This window comes from Sarcophilus harrisii, chromosome 3, assembly GCF_902635505.1.
Source record: "Sarcophilus harrisii chromosome 3, mSarHar1.11, whole genome shotgun sequence".
Taxonomy (NCBI): Eukaryota; Metazoa; Chordata; class Mammalia; order Dasyuromorphia; family Dasyuridae; genus Sarcophilus; species Sarcophilus harrisii.
The window spans coordinates 177,723,443-177,743,737 of NC_045428.1; the positions used below are offsets into that span (position 1 = coordinate 177,723,443).

The 20,295-nt window shown below is 35.1% G+C and overlaps 1 protein-coding gene across 10 annotated transcripts in view; it reads left to right on the plus strand.

Moving 5' to 3' along the window:
* Positions 1 to 5,831: 5,831 nt before the first annotated feature.
* Positions 5,832 to 20,295, plus strand: part of RNF149 (ring finger protein 149) — a 28,589-nt gene continuing 14,125 nt past the window's right edge. For all 10 annotated transcript variants that reach the window (XR_004232875.1, XR_004232871.1, XR_004232872.1 and 7 more), the window contains exons 1-4: positions 5,832 to 6,319; positions 15,158 to 15,408; positions 15,875 to 15,943; positions 17,716 to 17,798. Coding sequence is in view for 5 of the 10 variants with exons in the window: in XM_031958820.1 (XP_031814680.1) it covers positions 5,845 to 6,319; positions 15,158 to 15,408; positions 15,875 to 15,943; positions 17,716 to 17,798 (878 nt within the window). In the remaining 5 variants the exon portion in view is untranslated. The remainder of the gene's footprint in view (positions 6,320 to 15,157; positions 15,409 to 15,874; positions 15,944 to 17,715; positions 17,799 to 20,295) is intronic.

A 20,295-nucleotide genomic window follows, 5' to 3' on the forward strand; every position in this document is an offset into this window, starting at 1 on the left:
CTCTGACTGTCTGTCTCTTTCTCTCGTTCACCAGCCATAAGATATCAGGTCAAGAAACAGTACCAGCAATAACTTAAGGAACTAAAACTAAATTTACTGAGATTTCTTTTCATCTAATCCTTTACATTTTAAAGGTGACTTATTTATTCTTAAGGTGGTTATTATTATGTTTAAATCTGTTCTTGGTGGAAGGAATATCTCTGATCTCATGGTACATAAATGAGGTTATCAACTATAGTCCCTTGCAAAGGGGTTATATTTATGAAATCTTGTGTATAGATTTCAAACACTGATTGCAAAGTTAGGGGGAGGAGAAGATCACATTGTTGCCAAACAATCCACATCACAATCACATTCCTTCCTTCTTTTACTTTAGTTGTTGTTTCCTTTTCACACCACAGCTATCTCAGGGGATTCTTGAGACATTACTTAGGAATGTGTTTCGAAAATTCTTACTTTCTAGAAGTTTCACATATTAATAAACAAATGTATTCCAGGTAACAAATAAAAGGAAAGAGAGGAATTATTCATAATAATGCACTATTACACTACTAAAGAAGTACAAGCTATAATGATTGGGTGGTGTATACTGTCAAAAATGTGCTTAAAAGCTAATAAATAAATAAATAAATAAAACTTATATCCATAGAATTTCAACTCACACATATTGTGCTAATAGGCTTCTTTTTAGTATCCTTTTACAACTTGTGTTTTACTAAATTGTGTACATTCCCACATTATTCTATACAGATTGCTTAAGTACCTTATTTAGTAATATGGTAAATAATGAAGCACATACAATTATTTGGTCATAGAATAAATAGCATTTTTCATCCAAAAGCTAAATTATTTGTGGATAAGACAGTAGTCAGACAAGGCTTTCAACTGATTCTATTCAGAGAAACTAGTCAATAGAAATCTTATTTAGCATTTTCAAAGTAATGAAACTTTTGATCAACAAAAATCCTGAGACTTCAGAATTGTGGCATATAAGAAATAAATTTAATTCCCACCTTGGGAATTTTAGAAAAGAGATCTTTTAAAACTATATGACATGTGAATATATTACCTCAGCCAACAAAAAAACAGCCTTTTTATTGACAATAAAAATTGTTTTTCAGAAATACCTATTTGTCCTTGGCTCTTTTAATCACAGATGTTTTTTAATCAAAACATATAACATATCCAATGAACCTGAGAGACTGGGAAAACAGAAAGGCAGGAACCACCTGGTAGTCTATAAATTTTTGGCAGTTATTAATTCTCTAATCTACTTGGTCAAAACGGAATTGGTGTTACTGTTGCCCCAGGGCTTCAATGGCTTATACAGCAATTGCTTATGGTTATTTCTGAGGTTATATGTTTCCTTCTTTCCTACCAGCACCATTCCTTGATGGGATCCAGAAGATGGATAGATAGTTTCCCCTTGGGAAATCAAGGGATCTTGTGTGTCTACTTTCTCTACCACGTCTTCCAAACTCTTTTCTTTATAAAGTCCAAATTAAAGGTGTAGCTCAGCCATAGGTTAGCCACTACTCAATCAATCATACTCAAGGACAGAGAAGTATAATTAGAGGACAGTTTCTTCTTTATAACTTCTTCATCAAAGTCCCAAGCATTATGTGGTAGAGTATTTATAGATATATATTTATATAGATATTTATATCTATATCAAAACATCATCAACATAAGTCTAATGCTTCCTGTTAACTTTGACCAGACTTTCTTTGGTCACAACATATCTGTGTGTGTGTGTGTGTGTGTGTGTCTAAGATATATATTTCACAACATATATATCAATATATATGAAAAATATACCATAAAACAACATAATAACTATATGTATAGGTATATGTACATACATACATACACACACACATATATCCACACGTATATATTGATATAGACAGATTTCAAAAACAAGTCTTGAATGCTTTTATTATTCAGAACTTTGGCTAGAAATTAAATGTGCATGTGAAACCTAAAGAATTTACAATCCTTATAAAAGTTTGCATATTTATAAGAGTACAACAAAAGGAGGAGAAGAAAACAGGAAAGAGCAGGAAGGGGGAGGGAGGACAAAACCACTTCCAAAGGGGAGGAGCAAGGTGATGTCAAAAGCTATATTCTCATTCCCTTAAGGATATGCAAAAGACCTTAGCTCCACAAGCAGTTTTCCAGTCTGGCAAATACTGGTTGATCAATGCTGGGGGTGCAATCAACAAATTATGTCATCTGGGAGGGGGGCTTTGTCTTTTTATGGCAACTCAAAAAAGACAAGTTCAGGGAACACCTTAATAATGCCTTGCACGTAGCAGATCAATATTGCTAGATTGGATTGAATGAGAGAATAGAATTTATCAGCTATCTCTGATGATGGTATGAAAGCATCTGTTTGGGCTTTGTACAGAAGGGTGTCATCTATTCTAAATCCTTAAAAGAAAGTATGAGAATGGCTTAATTTACACAAAATTTGAATATATGTGAATTCAAAAAAAATGTCATAAATATTTGTGTGAGATGGAAAGATGAAGAACTTACAAGATAAGTATTCTATGGATTTCCCCCTTTTTTGTTATTTCCCTGTGTCCTGCATATGCAGTGCACATATTTACTTAACATTAGTCAATGACATTTATCAGTATTGGACATTTATCGATATTTAGTTTGTTAGCTTGACCACTGTCGGCTCCATTATCTAAAGCCTGAAGGCCTAAACCAGAAAGCTTCCATTCCAATCTCTTCAGATGGCAACAACCAATTAGATGCCCCTCCCCTCCATGCTCTCTTACTTGTGATGTAATCTCTTGTAACAAAATCTATAAAAGCTGTGTATATTCACTGATTCTTTGGCTTTCCTGCTGTGAGTACTTTCATTTCCCTGTATCTCTCACAGCCGGACTGCCCGCCTCTCATGAGATGCTATAATAAACAAGTTTTCTAGTTTCTACTTCAAGTGTTCTCTGAGTAGTTAATTTGGGTAAGGGTCTTTTGCAGCCTGAACAATATTTATATATGGAAATGTGACCTCTCTCTCCATCTCTTTGGTACTCTACTCCTATTGCTTGAAAGCCAAATATATAAGATACTTTCAGGAACCATCATGCTGAAATTGAAATAGCCCAGGCAATAAAATTCAAGATGGCCATAGTAATTCATAATTTAGAAATCATTTATTTCTTACCAGCCTAGATCATGGCCGGGACGGACCTCCAGTAGGATTCTGGCATGGTTCCATGCCCAACTGAAGTAGGGACAGCCTTATAAGCATTCTTGTTCAAACCCTTGCTGGCACATTTTGACATTAAACAGTGACTGGACTTTACAGGACAAAAGATACAATGGCAGATGTTTAACATACTTTATAGGTCAGGGTTATCAAATAGATACTTCTCATTGTTGAGCAGGCATTTTGAAGAGCGAAACTCGTCCTTTAATCTAGCTGAGCAGACATTTCTAGGCAAGCCTGAGGCCCTTTAACCTAAAACTGAGGGAGGGGAGGGGAGGCCAGTCCTTTGTCCATTTCAGAATCACACTGGTCTTAAGTTGAGAGCATGGGAAATTCAACTGATTTTAAATTGCTTCTGTCAATCTAATCATCATTCAGACATTCACTAAACCAATTTTTCTTTACTTCTATGATCCTTTATTTATGAAAATTGCCCATGCATATGCGTAAAGCTGGGGATGATTCAGGGAGGAGGAGAAGGAGGCAGCAAGGAATACATAAGGAACAAGAATCAAACCAGAGCTGGTGTAATACAGTAGAAAGAAATAGTGTCTTGGATGCTTATTTCCTATATGACCTTGAGGGAGTTACTACTCTCTCTTGGCTGTAGTTTACTGTAAGAGAAGGGGTTGGACCAGATAGCTTCTGAAGTCTTCTCAACTTTAGATCAATGATAATTTGATGCAAATAAACTTGGCAAAAGTTGATACCTCTTGACTGAGAAATAATATGAGATATTGATAAAGAAGATGTTCAAAATAAGTTTGATCAAGAAATGTTTTATTGAGTGAGTTTGGCTTCCTTTTAATTCTCACCATCTTTTTCACATGAAGTTCCTCTCAAAGTCATAACATATAAACTCAATTTTTTTTTGTTCTTAAAATCTATTGATGTCTTTTGTTTTTACATGATCTAGATTTCTTCCTATATTTCATATTACAAAACATTTTTATAAGAAAAAGGGGAAGAAAAAGATCACTTAAACTGAACAATACATCGAAAAAATATGGAAATATACCTTCCTTCAACAAGGAAGTGATGAAGCCAGTTCCAAAAGGCTTGTGATGAAGATCCAACTGCAATGTTACTACTGGGCTTATATCCCAAAGAGATTATAAAGAAGGGAAAGGGACCTGTATGTGCACGAATGTTTGTGGCAGCCCTCTTTGTAGTGGCTAGAAACTGGAAACTGAATGGATGTCCATCAGTTGGAGAATGGCTGAATAAATTGTGGTATATGAATATTATGGAATATTATTGTTTGGTAAGAAATGACCAACAGGATGATTTCAGAAAGGCCTGGAGACTTACGAACTGATGCTGAGTGAAATGAGCAGGACCAGGAGATCATTATATACTTCAACAACAATACTATATGATGACCAGTTCTGATGGACCTGGCCATCCTCAGCAACAAGATCAACCAAATCATTTCTAATGGAGCAGTAATGAACTGAACCAGCTATGCCCAGAAAAAGAACTCTGGGAGATGACTAAAAACCATTACATTGAACTGCCAATCCCTATATTTATGCCACCTGCATTTTTATTTCCTTCACGAGCTAATTGTCAATATTTCAAGTCTGATTCTTTTGTACAGCAAAATAATTTTTGTCATGTATACTTATTGTGTTCAATTTATATTTTAATATATTTAACATCTACTGGTCATCCTGGCACCTGGGGAGGGGTGGGGGGTAAGAGGTGAAAATTGGAACAAGAGGTTTGGCAAATTTTTTATTTAATAGTTTTTTTAAGGATATATGGGGTAACTTTACAGCATTAACGGTTTGTTAATTGTTAATGCTGTAAAGTTACCCATGCATATAACCTGTAAATAAAAGCTATTAAATAAAAAAAAAAAAAAGAAAAAAGAAGCTCCAACTGCAAACGTAAAGAGAACTTATGAGGATAGAAAGTGGCTCACAATATAGTATTTTCACCTTTTTTTGTTGTTTGCTTGCTTTTTTTTTTTATTTTGTCCCCTTTTTGATCTGATTGTTCTTGTGCAGCATGATAAATGTGAAAATATGTATAGATTTGCACATGTTTAACATATATTGGGTTACTTGCTGTCTGAGGAGCGGGGGGAAGGGAGGGAGAAAAATTTGGACAAAGTTTTTGCAAGGGTGAATATTGAAAACTATCTTTACATGTATTTTGAAAATAAAAAAAAAAAAAAAAGGCCGATTAGTCTTGAATGAGAGACAGAAAGAGAGAGCGAGAAGCAGGAGGAAGGAAGAGAGGGAGAGAAGCAAAGAAAGCGAGGGGAGGTACAAGAGCGGGAGCAAAGGAGAGGGAGATTTGAAACGCCATTCCTCAAGCCCCGCCCACCTCCGCGACTAGGAATCCCATCGGCCCCAAGCCCTGGCGGTTTGGCTCCACCCCCTGCCCCTTCGCCCTTTCCCTTCTCTTCCCACTCTGCTTAAAGAAGCCGTAGCCAGAGCCTGGCCCGAGCCTTGGAAGTACTGACGTTTGGGCGCCCTCTCCTCCTCCCCCTTCCGTGCGTGCGCTCTTCCTCCCGGATCTTCCATTCCTGGCGCTTTCCGTGGGGTCGGCCCCTCCTGCCGCCGGCCGCCGCCGTCCTCCCTCCTTCCCTTCAGCGCAGCGCGGCCATGGGGCGGCGGCGGCGGCGGCGGCGGCGCGACGGCGGCTATCTTAGGGGCACCCTAGTTCTCCTGGTCTTAGCCTTGTGCGAGGTGCCGGGGGCCCGGGGCCGGGTGCTGGAATGGTACTCGGCCCTGGTGAGCACAGTGTACGTGGACCCGCTGACGAACGAGACGGTGCAGGGCGCCACCGGAAGCGGTCGCTACGGCGACAACTCGCCTAAGGAGAGCCTGCAGGGCCTGGTGGGCATACCTCGCGCTCCGGGCCGCGACCCCAAGGGCTGCGCTCCCAACACCCGCTACTACGTGCCCGCGCTGGGGGGGCGCGCGTCCGCCAGGCGCGAGCCCTGGATTGCGCTGGTGGCCCGTGGGGACTGCACCTTCAAGGACAAGGTGCTCAATGCCGCCCGCAGGAACGCCTCGGCAGTGGTTATCTACAATGAGGAGCACTACGGCAACAGCACCAACTCCATGTCCCACCTGGGTGAGGGCAGCTGGTCACGGTGGGGAAAGGAAATAGGGAGGGGGGGGGCGTAGCGCCTTTTGCTCCGTAAGTGGGTGCTTCCCAAAACACGTCTCCTCCAGGAAGTTGGCCCTTCTACCTCCCCCTCTCCCCTCCCCCAGCCCAAAGCCTTGTATTACACTTGCCTGTTAAGGACCGTTCAAAGTTTCTGCCAATACACAAATATTTGTTACGCGCCTTTTTTTTTTTTTTTTGGGTAGATTGTGGGGATACCTACATGGACACTTTACCTATTCTCTAAGAATTTTTTCTTCCTCATCACTTTCCTCCTCTCACCCCTCCCCTTTACTTCCCTGACTCCTTCCCTCTATCCCATCCTCTCTCCCTCCCCCGCAACTTTTCCTTTTCACCCCCTTCCTCCCTTCCCCTTCACTGCGCCTTCCTTTCCGTACCTTCCTTCCTTTTTCTTTTCCCTCTCCTCTTCCTTCCCATTCTTCTGAGCACCCTTTTGTCGTTTCTTTTTTAAATTTTATTTTAATTCCTGCACCAGGTGTTTGACACTTAGTAGAAATTTACTAAATGCTTGTTAATTTATCTGTAAGTGTCTTCGAGTATAGGCCTTTGGCACCAAAGTCGTTGAATAATTTAGGGCTGATGATTCAAAATCTCTATCCCTGCAACTCTTTTTAGACCTGAACCAGTTTAAGGTTGGGACTGTGTGTTGTGAAAGTCCAGATTCTTTTGGGACTCTGTGATTAAATCCCACATGGTCCTCTTAACACCTGTGAGGTCGGTACTATTATTAACGTTTTTCAAATGAGGAAACTGCTCCTTTTTTGTATCCTCAATCTAGAGCTTGCCACAGAATTTGTACTTAACTAAATATTGATCAATTGATTGGGACAAATCACAATTTCTCTCAGCCTGGATTAGTCAATATTCATTTGTTCAGTCCTTTTAAAGTACATAGTACATTTAACATAGTAATAAAATCAGTCTGCTTGTGTGACCCCTTCCAGATTTTTTGCTCTTAGGTATATTTTAAAATATTTTGTTGATTTATTTTTTCAATTTTATTATTGCCCACTAACATCATCCACCTAAGAAACTCTTTTGTATTGATAAAAGATCCTTATCTCATTGAATTGTAGTTCTTTTTTTTTTTTTAAATTTTTTTTTTATTTTTATTTTTTTATTTAATAGCCTTTTATTTACAGGTTATATGCATGAATAACTTTACAGCGTTAACAATTGCCAAACCTCTTGTTCCAATTTTTCACCTCTTACCCCCCACCCCCTCCCCTAAATGGCAGGATGACCAGTAGATGTTAAATATATTAAAATATAACTTAGATACACAATAAGTATACATGACCAAAACATTATTTTGCTGTACAAAAAGAATCAGACTCTGAATTATTGTACAATTAGCTTGTGAAGGAAATCAAAAATGCAGGTGTGCATAAATATAGGGATTGGGAATTCAATGTAATGGTTTTTAGTCATCTCCCAGAGTTCTTTCTCTGGGCATAGTTGGTTCAGTTCATTACTGCTCCATTGGAAATGATTTGGTTGATCTCGTTGCTGAGGATGGCCTGGTCCATCAGAACTGGTCATCATATAGTATTGTTGTTGAAGTATATAATGATCTCTTGGTCCTGCTCATGAATTGTAGTTCTTAAAGGAGCTGGTTTTTGAACCTTGAACGCCAAATTAAGTTTAGATTCTATGTGCTTTGGTATGTGAGCTGGAAGCTGGAAGCTTGTCTATATATGAAGTATTTTTATCTAAGGTAATGGAAATAGAAATTGAATGGGAAAGGGAAAAAAAGAATGAACAGGAATTAGTGTCATTTGAATGTATTTGTTAGATTAATATAGAACCTTATTTTTGAGACTGGATGAGTTGGAGAATAAAAAGTAGGAGAATCAGGAGGAAGAAATGGTTTGGGGAAAGGGATGGGGCAAGAAGAGAGGGATGGGATAAATATAGATATGTTGAATGATGCAGTGGTAAAAGTAGAAGTGGAAATTGCCTAGTTGGAAATAAGGGACTAGAATTTGGGGGAAGTCCTGGCTTTCTGCTCTACGTTTAATTATAATTTAGATGAAGACATTGAAGAACATCAATTGGCGTGATTAAGATGGGACAGCAATGTAATGACTGGACAGAGTTAAGCAGCCTGGGTTCTAATCAGATTTTTCTACTAACCAATTAGATTCTAGCTTCCTCCAAAGTTCAGTTAACAGGTTGCTAGGATTCCCCTGCTGGAAAAAAAAAATTACCTTGTGTGTAGCTGTAGTTTTACACTTTTTTCCTATGCAGATTAGGCTACTTAAAAAGATGTTGAGACATTCCTTGAGATCTGCTTTGCTTTGGGGACTATGGATTCTGATGATTGACTTAATTTCCTGATCACCTTAGTACAAAGCATTCCCTAGGAACTACTGGGGCCTCAGATACTTGGCTGGAAATGATAGTTCTTTAGCTGAATTGACTCAAGGGCTTCTCCATGTCTTTGTGGAATAACCTTCACTTGTTATAGCTAAATAGTTTTCATTTTGTACCACTATCAACCTGAGTAATCAGCCTAGCCTAGAACAGAATTGTATTTACCCTTTCATTTTACACATGAGGAAATTGAAGCTGAGAGAAGTTAGATGATTTGTGACCAAGATTATAATGATGAGATTAGATTCAGGGAATTAAATGATGAGATTAGGGTTCCTGGTGGTCAGGAAGTTAAATGATGAGGTTAGTGGCAGGTTCGGGGTTCAGGGAACCAAATGGAGATTTGGCTCCCCTAAATCCCCCTTAGGATTCGCCCAAGATAGGGAGTTGTGGGAACCTTCTTCTGGCAGCACAGAGGTCCTTCATGAACCCGAAAAGCTAGACTGATAAGTTTATTATTGGCTTTGGGAAGTTAGCCTTTGCTATGCATGAACAGAAAGGCTGAATTCCTTAGTGGCAAGATTCCTACAGAGAGATATAAAGTAAGGTCCCTGACAGATATATAAAGTCTGGTTAGGGAAATAGGTGAGGATAAAGAGAGGGTTCTGCTGAAAGAGAATATCATTCCAGCAGGCAGAATTTCCTTGGCATAGCATAGCATGGCATGGCAAGGAATGGCATGGTATGTTACGTCCTCTGCAAGATGAGGATTTAAAATTGGCTCTTTTTGTAATAGAATCCTTAGCTACAAGCTGAAGCCTGCTCCTCTTCCAGATGGGGGCTTGTGGGTGGAGTTTGAGCTGGAATTGTATAGAAAATCTTAAATAGGGTTGGAATTCTCCAGCTCTGGACTCAAGCAGCCTCACCTAGATAACAGAATGAAGCTATTTGTCCCTAGGCGCGAGGTGGTTGCAGTGGCAGGATTCAAGGAGAAAATCTCCTTGAAGGAGCTTCTCAAGTGCTCTACCTCATGGCTCATTCCGAGAGAGTGAGTGAGAGAGAGAGAGAGAGAATGAGAGAGTGTGTGTGTGTGTGTTTTGGGGCTCCCCTCGTCAATAACAGCTGGTTAGCCTTTGAAGAAATAGTCAAATTCGGATTCCAAGTCTAGCTTTCTTATCACTGCACCATACCACACTCCTTGCAACTTTTATTTACTTTGTAAATATTTTGCATTTACTTAAAAGTGAACATAGTATAGTCCCAAGTACAATGTAATTTCCTTTGCACAGGAACTATTTTTTGCCTGCCACATGAAATTGAACCTGTTTTGTAGCCTTGAGCTGTTTTCTTAACTTCTTGGGGTCTCATAGTTCCTTAATTCCTACTCCTATTATTGAGAATTTGAACTAGATGATTTTTTAAAGGGCCCTGAGGAAAACATTTCGGGATTATAGGATTCTTACCCATAAAAGCAGTAATATTGTGGACCCACAAGATGATTTCCTGATTTAGCATAAAGTCTTCATCTCATTTTCCATTCCTTTCTTAGTTTCAGCGCTCTATTACGATAGCTTACTTTTAAAAATAGCTTTTATATACATTATCTTATTTAATTCTTCTTTACAACAACCCTATAAATCAGATAGTGTTATTTTGAATTTTTACATTACAGATAAACTGGCTCAGATGGCAACATCTGTTACATCATAATTCTCTGACCACCGAGTTCAGTATTTTTTCCACTTCTCTTTACAATATTTATCCACTAAACCCAATGATCCTATAGCTAGCTGCCTACCAAATTCTATTCAATTTTATGGCCTTGTAGGAGAATTCAGATTTATTCTTTTAAGTGGTATTGATCAACTAATCTATATAAGCCATAATTCTAGCTCTAGCAGGTGTTTTGTAGCTCTATGATCTTGGGCAAATCATATGACCTCTCTGAGCATTGTTTTTTTTCATGGTTGAATTTCTAGGCCTCTTTTAGCTTTAAAGTTATGGTATGGGGGCAGCTAGATGATTCAGTGGGTAGAGTACCAGCCCTGAAGTCAGGAGGACCTGAGTTCAAATGTGTATGGTATAGTAATATAAAATTTCTGAAGCTTGCTTTTAAGAATTAAATTCCAAACCTCCATGTAAAGAGAGGGCTCAGTATAGTCATTTCCTACTTTCCTACCTAGGTGTTCTATTCGGGACTTCTCTAATGTGCCCTCTCTTTTTATACACCTCTCCCCCATTTTTAGCTTCCTTTTGGGGTACTATCTTCCCTGTTAAATTAGAAGCTCCTTGAAGGCTAATTTTTTTTTTTTTTTTTTGTATTTGTAGCCATAGTGCAAAACATTGGGTCCTTGATGATTATTGACTAGCAGAATTTGCAGACTGAAATATTTACATTGTTTTGAGTAGAAGGTGAATATAATTTTCTTTTTTTTTTTTTGTTTTCTCTGAAGCAATTGGGATTAAGTGACTTGCCCAGGATCACATAGCTAGGAAGTGTTAAATGAACTCTGGTCTTCCTGACATCAGGGCTGGTGCTCTATCTCCTGTGTCATCTAACCTCTCTGAAAATAATTTTCCAATGTCTAGGCAGAAAGTTTTCCGCTCACCTCCAATTAAAAAGCACTTATTTTTTCTCTTCCATTTATCCTTCTTCCTCTACCCACCCCCCCCAGGAAAAAAAATACTTCTAATATACATAAGCAAAATAAGTCCCCACATTGTCTATATCCAAAAATATGCCTCATTCATTTTAAATCCATTACCTTCTTTCTCAGAAAATGAATACTATTTTTGAGTACCAAATGGTTACATACTCTGAGACAAGATTTCCTACTTTAGTTCTTTACTGGGGGTCCATGAATCTTAAAAAAAATTTTGATAATTCTTCAGTCTAATTTCCTTTGTAATCTTATGTGTTTTATTTTATGCATTTACAAACATTATTCTAACAGGTTCCCTGGACTGCCAAAAGGTTACAAGCACACAAATGTTAATCCTTGGATTAGAACAATTTCCTGAGGGGCCATTTACCTGTTTATCTGTTTTTATATGAAGTCTATGGGTGGTGTTTTTCATACTCTTTTCCCTTCAATAGAGGTTCTTGTTTTATGGTCATGGGGTCTGATATTTTAATTCTACTAAAATTCCTAATTTTCCAAGTTAAAATTCTTTCTGCCTCTTGTTTTACAAATGAAAAATGCTATACAATTTTCCATTTAGACAATATTAAAAAATATCCTAGTTTAGTAGGATGGTTACTATTTATATGTCTAGCTCTATTTTACAGATCTCTTATTTTTTTTTTTTAACATTTTGTTGTGCTTTTTAAAAAAATCACTATCTAAAAAGTGATTTTCAGTCTACCAACCAGAACAAGTAAAAATGTTGCTCTCTCTACACACACACACACACACACACACACACGTATATATATACATCTGAATGTATATATTATTCCTGACCTAAAGTCTTTTTAGAAGGGAAATCTTACATTCTTTCCTTTACTTTTATTATTTGTTTATTAGCTTCTAGAAACAAGATGCAGTATCTTAACTCTCTTTTTCACATTGAACACTTAGTTTGGTTCTTGAACCCTAACTAAAACTGGTAGCCTTTCCCGATACAAATTTACAGTCTAGTTACTCATAGTCTTAATTATATCCATGAAATGCAGAAATAGGTCTTCAGTGAAGTAATGTCATTTTCAAGTCTGAAATGTTCCTTGGCTACAATGATAACAGCTATCATTTATAGTACTTACTATATGCCAGCCATTGTGTTAAGCACTTTACAAACCTTGTCTTATTTTGATATTCACAGCAATCTTGGGAAGTAGGTACTGTTATTATCTATACCTGGATATGTCTCTTGATGTCTTAAATTTATTATAACAAAACAGGATTTTCTAGTTTTTCCTCCAAATTCCATTCCTATCATTTGTGTCAGCGGTATTCACTCTATCTCTTGTTCGTGACTTGAGTATTAACGTTGAATTTTCCTATCATATTCCCACATCTCAGTTATATAGCTTGTGGATTCTGTCACCACCATATCTCTTGCATTGCCTCACAAACTCTGTTTTTATTGTCGCTATACTAGTACAATACTAAACTACTGCTTTCCTGATTTGTGGCCTTAGTCAAACTGAGACCTGTTGAAGACTTTAGCTTAAAAAGGCCAGGGTCTCCCACTGTTCCTTACTTTTAGCAGAAGGAGAAAATGAGATGAAAAAAAGAGAATTTTGAATTTAACCATTTTGAGAATTGCTATTCTCCTTACCCACTTTGGAGCTATTTTGAATTAGTTCTGAATAAATTGGGTATGTTTTATGTGTTTTAAGAACTACAACAATAGGAATATACCCAGAACCAAGAAAACACCTGAAATTGGCAATAATGAGGCTTTTTTATTTTTGAACAACTTAATGTACTTTGCTTCTTCATTTGTATTAGTAGTACACCCAAATCCCAGATAGGTCCTTTTCTTGAATCTTTCTAGATTCTTTGAGATTCCTTTTAAGAATTGACCTTTAATTATAATTAATCTTAGGTTTAAAACCAATATGACCCCTTTTTTTTTTTTTCCCCTTTTTTTCCCTTTAAAATTTACAATTTAGACTGGTTCCTAAAATTTCAACTTGGCTTCTAGATCCAAATTTAATTTGGCAAGATTCAGTCTAAGTGATAAATGCAATCATAAAATTTTAGAGACATTTGAGGTTATTTCTTTCGTGGAGAAAGGCTTCTCTTTTTTAAGCATAAGAAAATTTTAGATATCCAAGAAATTTTGACCCCAAAACAAATCTATTAGTTTTAGATACTAAAACAATTTGGTACCTTAGGGGAAAGATTGCAGAACTTGGAGTCAGAAGACATGATTTCTTTGTACTGTTATTACTGGTGGGACTGTGGGCAAATCGTGAAATTTTAATTTCTCACAGCCTCAATTTTCTTATGTCATAGGATTGTTCAGCCAGCTAAGTGAGATTATATGTGTAAATCACTTTGCAAACCCATATCTTCAGGTACCTCATGTAAAGTGACCCAGAGGAATAAAAGTATTATAAAATAAAATATGACTATGTCACTAGTAGATCAGATTTGTAAAATTTCCAGAATTTTTTTGGACTTGATGATGGTACAGATTTCCATCTTCCCTAAAATATCTACTATACTTTATTAGTTCTTTAAGGGCAAAAATTTATGTTTAGTTTCTTATAAAATTATGTCTAATGTATTTAGAGGTTTAACAGCTGAGAAATGTGGGAAATATCACAGAGAGAAATTCGGGGATTTTTTTTCCTATGCCAGATATTACAGCTTTTATTTTAGGGGAGTGAACAGTATTTTCCTTCCATCTGCCTGTTGGAAGCAGAGTAGTATAATGTGATTTAAACAAGCCTTGCTTCTCTGGTAGTATATGGAATAGAACATAATGGTGGAAAAGAGATTAAAGATAAGACAGAGATATGAGAATTGAATAGCTTGTACTTTTATGTTAAATCTTTTGAAAAACCAAGCCATCCAGCTGCTTTCTATGTTCTTTATATGTAACCATGTATTATTGTAGTCTGCTTTATCAGAAAAAGATCACAGAATAGGCAGAGAATGGAAATGATTCAAAATCCTATATCGAGGTTGAAATATCATTCAGTTCCCCAGACTCATAGCACTTTCTATTCCTTGTTGTCAGTAGCACTTTTAGCATAACATTCATATCCCTATCAGATATTTTCAGTGACTTCTAATTAGCATGTTGTTTAGCCAAACTGGACTTTGTTGTTGCTCCTGTACCCTTCATTCTTTTCTTCCTTACTACCTTAATGCATTCTATTTTCATTTCTGGTATTCTCCCAACTAACCCATTCTGTTTTATATTTATATTTATATATATATATATATATATTTTCCCCCTTCTCCCCTGCAAATGTGATAGCATTTTGGGCTCTTCCTAGGTCCCTTATCACATTTTCCATTTTATACAATATTTTTCATAAATCTTATGCTCATTATTTTGATTGTAAGCTCTTTGAGGTCAGGAATTGTCTTACTCATCTCAAGATAGACCTATCCAATGACTGTTGAATTTTGAATAATTCTTATCCATATAGAATTATTTTTCTATGTATATAGTAGGTCTGTTTTGGGGTGCCATTATATGGGATGTCTGTAGATGGAATATTTTATACTTTTATATTTATATTAAAGCACTTTAAATACATTTTTGTTTACTTTGACACCACTCTTGTCATACAAGTCCCCATCTTTTATAGTGGTGAAGTGACTTATCCAAGGTCATCTGGGTAGTAAATGATGGAGAGCTAAAACAAAGGTTGTAACATCCTTTGTAACATTGTTCATAGTCACTTAAATCCTTAAATCTTTGTTGGATTGAATTTAAGCCTAACCTATTCAATGTTTAATATTGATCCATGGTCTTTTGATTTTGTTTTTTTTTCCCCAACAGGGACAGGAAATACAGTGGTAATTATGGTTAGCTATCCAAAAGGAATAGAAATTTTGGGGCCAGTGCAAAGAGGAATTCCAGTTAAAATGACCATAGAAGTTGGTACACGTCAAGTGCAAGAGTTCATCAGTGGTCAATCTGTTGTGTTTGTAGCCATTGCTTTCATCACTATGATGATCATATCATTAGCTTGGTTAATATTTTACTACATACAGCGTTTCCTATATGCTGGTTCACAGTTTGGAAATCAGGTAATTATGAGGAATAAATAAAAAAATTTTAGTAAACAATATTTGGAAGTCTGAAAATCAAAATTATAAAAATGCTGTTATTTTATCTTTTGGAAAAATATTTTTGAGTTGTTAATTTGGGTGTATTTAAGCTCAGCAAAGAGAAAAATTTCTGTTGTAATTGGAAAATGAAGTAATTTTTAGGTGTGGATCATAATTTCATCCTATTTTGATCATTTAATTTAGTTTGTACCTTGATGGTACATAACTGACCTTCAAGTGTATCTTTCTGTTCTAATCATTTCAAGGCATAAGACTAAAAGACTAACATTAGAAATTACAGAAAGTTCTTTGATTTGTATTCGTGGAAGAGTTTCCCACACCCATAAAATTCATCACATTTAAATTCTTTAAAAATGTTTTTAATAATGGTTTCTCTAAAGTTAATTTTAAGATGAAGTAATTATAAATATGTTCTCTTCTGAAGAATCATAGAAAAGAAACAAAGAAAGCTATTGGGCAACTTCAGCTTCATACTGTAAAGCGTGAAGACAAGGTAATATCTATTACTTTAGGTTTATTTACATTTGTGTGTAAAAAAATACATTGGAGGGTTTCAGCTCATTTTAATATCTCACTTTTAAAAAGGAGATGTGTATGAAAGAAGCTAGGACAGACAAATAATAAATAATAAATTGCAAAAAGAAAATGTAAGCATATAAAAACAAGTTTTAAGATTCTGGCAGTCTTCAAATATATCATACATACCACACATTCAATACACTTACAAACACATACAAATATATACATTCCCCTCCCTCCTCTCTTCCGCTCCCTTAATTTTTTGGAAAGAAGTATTTGCATATGTATTCTTGGTGTTCTGTTTTGAAATTTGAAAACAGATATTTTCATGAGCAGTCTAAATTCAAAGTGTGATAGGAGTTTTAACAGTCTTTGAAACATGACATTCTGTGACCTCTCTTCTCTCAATATTTCAGTTACTGGGGGATAATTTCTTTGAAAAAGTTAAAGCACTCCTATGCACATTAAAAAAAAAGAGTTATGGCAGTATTTTTTGATTTTGATACCTTTGTGCTGTGTAAAAATCTCATATTCTTTAGATTTATACAACACTAAATTTATTGTTGCAATGACTTTCTAGTTTTTTTGGTCTTGCAATAAGTTATTAAATATTGCTTTCCCTGCCTCTCTTCCTCTCTTTCCCTATATCAGAGTAATTGAATCAGAGTAAGATTGCCCTAAAGAAGCATGCTTAGTAATTCATGGATCCTCTGCTGATCTGTTAAAGAATAATAGGAACTCAATAGATAATGGTTGGGTGATGTGCTGAATTTATTTTTTTCAAATACATGTAAAGAGTTTTCAACATTGATTTTTATAAAACTCCTTTCCTTTTCTCTCTCTCCACTCTAAGGCATCAAGCAATCTGGTAGAGGTTAAATATGTGCAATTCTAAAATAAAAATGTTATAAAGCAATTTTCAGTGTTATTACTATTGATGATTACTTCATAACTTTTTATAATGAAAACAAATATATAAATAATATTACTGATTTTCTCCATTGTACTATTTGTAAGCAAATCTAAAAAAAAATCCAGTTGATCAAGACATTTTTAGATGGCATGTAGTTCCCTTTTAGAAAATATTTTGTTGATATATTTATTTTTCTAAAAAAAAAAAAGTTTTTTTTTTTTTGTTTTTTTTTTTTTAAAAGAATGACCATGTAAATGTTCTTCCTGGCCTTAAGCTTGACAGTATTTGTTTCTCAGTATTAAGTGGTCAAGGAAGACAATTTAAGTTGTGTCTTAATATTCTAAAAATAATCTTAAATTGTTTGGGGGGTGTAGGTAGAAATTGATTAAAATAAAACTGTAATTTTGTAATATTTTTATCTTCTTTGGTTACATTTTAAAAGTAGATATAAGAATGTTAACAGTTTAAACTTTGTCTTTAGAACATGAAAATTGGTTAAATTCATAAAATTGGTGAATCTAACCAAAATTTTTTCTTTTGACCTATTTATTTTTGCTGAGTCAGTTGAGGTTAAGTGACTTGTCCAGGGTCACACAGCTAGGAGGTATTAAGTGTCTGAGGCTGGATATGAACTCAGATCCTCCTGACTTCAGGACCGGCATTCTATCCACTTCACCATATAGCTGCCCCCCTCACCTATTTTTTTGAAGGATAACTTTGTGATAAAAAAAATTTGGCAAGTCTTTCATTTTTATTATTTTAGTTAACATGACATAAATTTGTGATTCATTGTTTTATGAAAAATATATATGTAATCACATTTCCTCCTATAGGGAATTGATATTGATGCTGAAAACTGTGCAGTGTGCATTGAAAATTATAAACCAAAGGATATTGTTAGAATTCTGCCATGCAAGTATGTTTCTTATTTTATTGTCAGTTTTTTCTTCTAAGAATTATTACTTGACAAGTTTGTTTGCTAATAATTTTAATAAACTTAATTGCTTTATTAGAGAATTAATTTTTCTCATGTACTACTTTAGCTTATTCTAATCTTTAACTTGCAGTATATTACTTTAAAAGTTTTTTGCTTAGCATGAAAATTAGTTATACTGTTCAGAATACAGTATAATATATAAATATTGTTTTGATGTCTAAGGAGTCATTGGAACCTATTTAGAATTGTGTCAGTGATCAAATTTATTCATACAGGTAAGCATATATGTATGTATGTAGTGTGTTTGAACTGACTGTATTTCCAGTTCTCTCCTTTGATCTAAAAGAGATATATCATCTAGAAATGTAGACATGCTGGGGACCATGACTATGGATCCTATACCCTCAAAACCATACTGAACCCAATACTTTAACAGTATAATAGACAGCTTAATAAAACGGGTGCCAAAAGAGATATAGCAACAAGAATTATTATTATTAGAAACACAGAAAGCATGGATATAAGGAAAAGACAAGTTGTAGTGGTGCAGAACACTGCAAAATAATGACCAAAAAGCCTGGTAATATGAAACTTTGGGATCATTATACTAGATTCTATATAGAGAATGAGTAAAATAAACAAAATTATTATGTTCCCCCTTATTATAAAATTCCTTGGTGATTATACTTATAATAACTCACTGCTGGAAAATCATGATGATTTGGAAAAAGAAGTGAATTATGCTCTTTTTAAAAAGAACTTTTTGTTCAGTGAAAGGTCTTTTTGGGGAAAGAAATTATAACTCGCTTTAAGTCTTCCTATTTAATTATACTTAATAGGCATATAGCAGGTTATTACATAATTATATTATACTTTGCATTCTCAAAGTGTTTCATAGTCATTTAATGAAATAAGGATTAAGCATCTTTGAGATGAGAGCAAGAATTATTAAAACCAAACTGAAGTGTAGTTACTTGAATACAACTGAGATTAAATCTATGGTTTTTGATTTGTATGTAGTAGTAGTTTTTGAACTAGATAAGTTTTTAGAGAGTAATAATCTGGAGGGCTACATGGATTGGGTTTTGTTTTGTTTTTTTTCACGGGGCAACAAATAGAGTGGGAAAGGGGATACTGGGTCTTTAACTTTTTTGTTCAGCTTGGAAATACAGTATTTACTTAACAGGTTTCATCCTTGAATAGTGGAAGTTTTCATCTCTGTTTTTCTAGCCTGAGCCAATTCACCCCTTCTTGGGCATATTGAAAACTCTTTCTTCTCAGAGGCTCACTGTGTGAATACTAGGTCTATTTCTGATGCAGCTTAGGATGTCCAGACTCAAGTGATCCACCAGCTTCAGTCTCCTTTGCAGCAAGTGACTACAAGAATTTATTGCCATTACCTGCTAAAATTTTTCTTTGCATAGGATGGATTAAAGTGGTCCTTTTGGAAGGGAATGGGGAAGATCAAAATGATGTCTTAAAATTCTTTTAAATCTATTTTCCAACTATAAAGTATGAAATCATTTAAATATTTAGATTTGAGCAAGTTGTTGATTTGGGATTTGAATTAATTCCTAAAGTAGATCTGTATTTAGTCTCTAAGTCATAACTTGTTTATAATATACATTCTTCTCTATTTAAATTAATATGCCAGGTTATTTTTTTCCCTTAAACTTTTCTACTTTATCTTAGTCTTTTGCAAAGTAATAAAATACATTAGAAAAATAAAATTGTTTTCTTATACTTAAACAAATAATTTAATTATAAGGCATTTTAGTTTATTGCATTAAATTTTTTCATAGTTCATACAGTATTACATTTTCTGGAATTTTCCTTTTAATACCATATATCTGAAATGAAGATAATATATTTATAGTAGAATTAATGATATTTCTGACATGATGTATAAATTGAATAGTAAAATTAAATGACCTAACCTGTGTTCTTTTACAGATTATTTAATCCCATTATTCTGTTATTAATTAAATATTCCTTTTATCTTCTGAAATGACTTTTGAGAATTTTTTTTAAAATACAGATTTTATTAAATAAGGAAATTATTACAAAGAAAGGAATTCATTTGACCAATAATGGTAGGGAGGTGGAATTTTTTTTTTCCCCTTTTTGTTGTTATTCCAAGTGGTAGGGTGGCATTAAGTTTTTTTTCTCTTTTAGTTTAATAGTTTATTTTCCCCCAGTTATATGTAGAACAATATTTTACTTTTGTTTGTAAAACTTTTGAGTTCTAGATTCTCTTTCTTTCTTCCCACCCCAACCCCCATTGAAAAGCCACATATGAAGGTATGCATAACATTTCAATAAAAGCCACATTGCAAAAGAACAGATCTCACCCCCCCCAAAAAAAAAAATTATCAAGAAAAATAAAGTTTTTTTAAAAAGGTTGCTTTGATTTGTATCAGACTCAAATCAGTTCTTTCTCGGGGTAACATTTTTCATTATAAGTCCTTCAAGAATA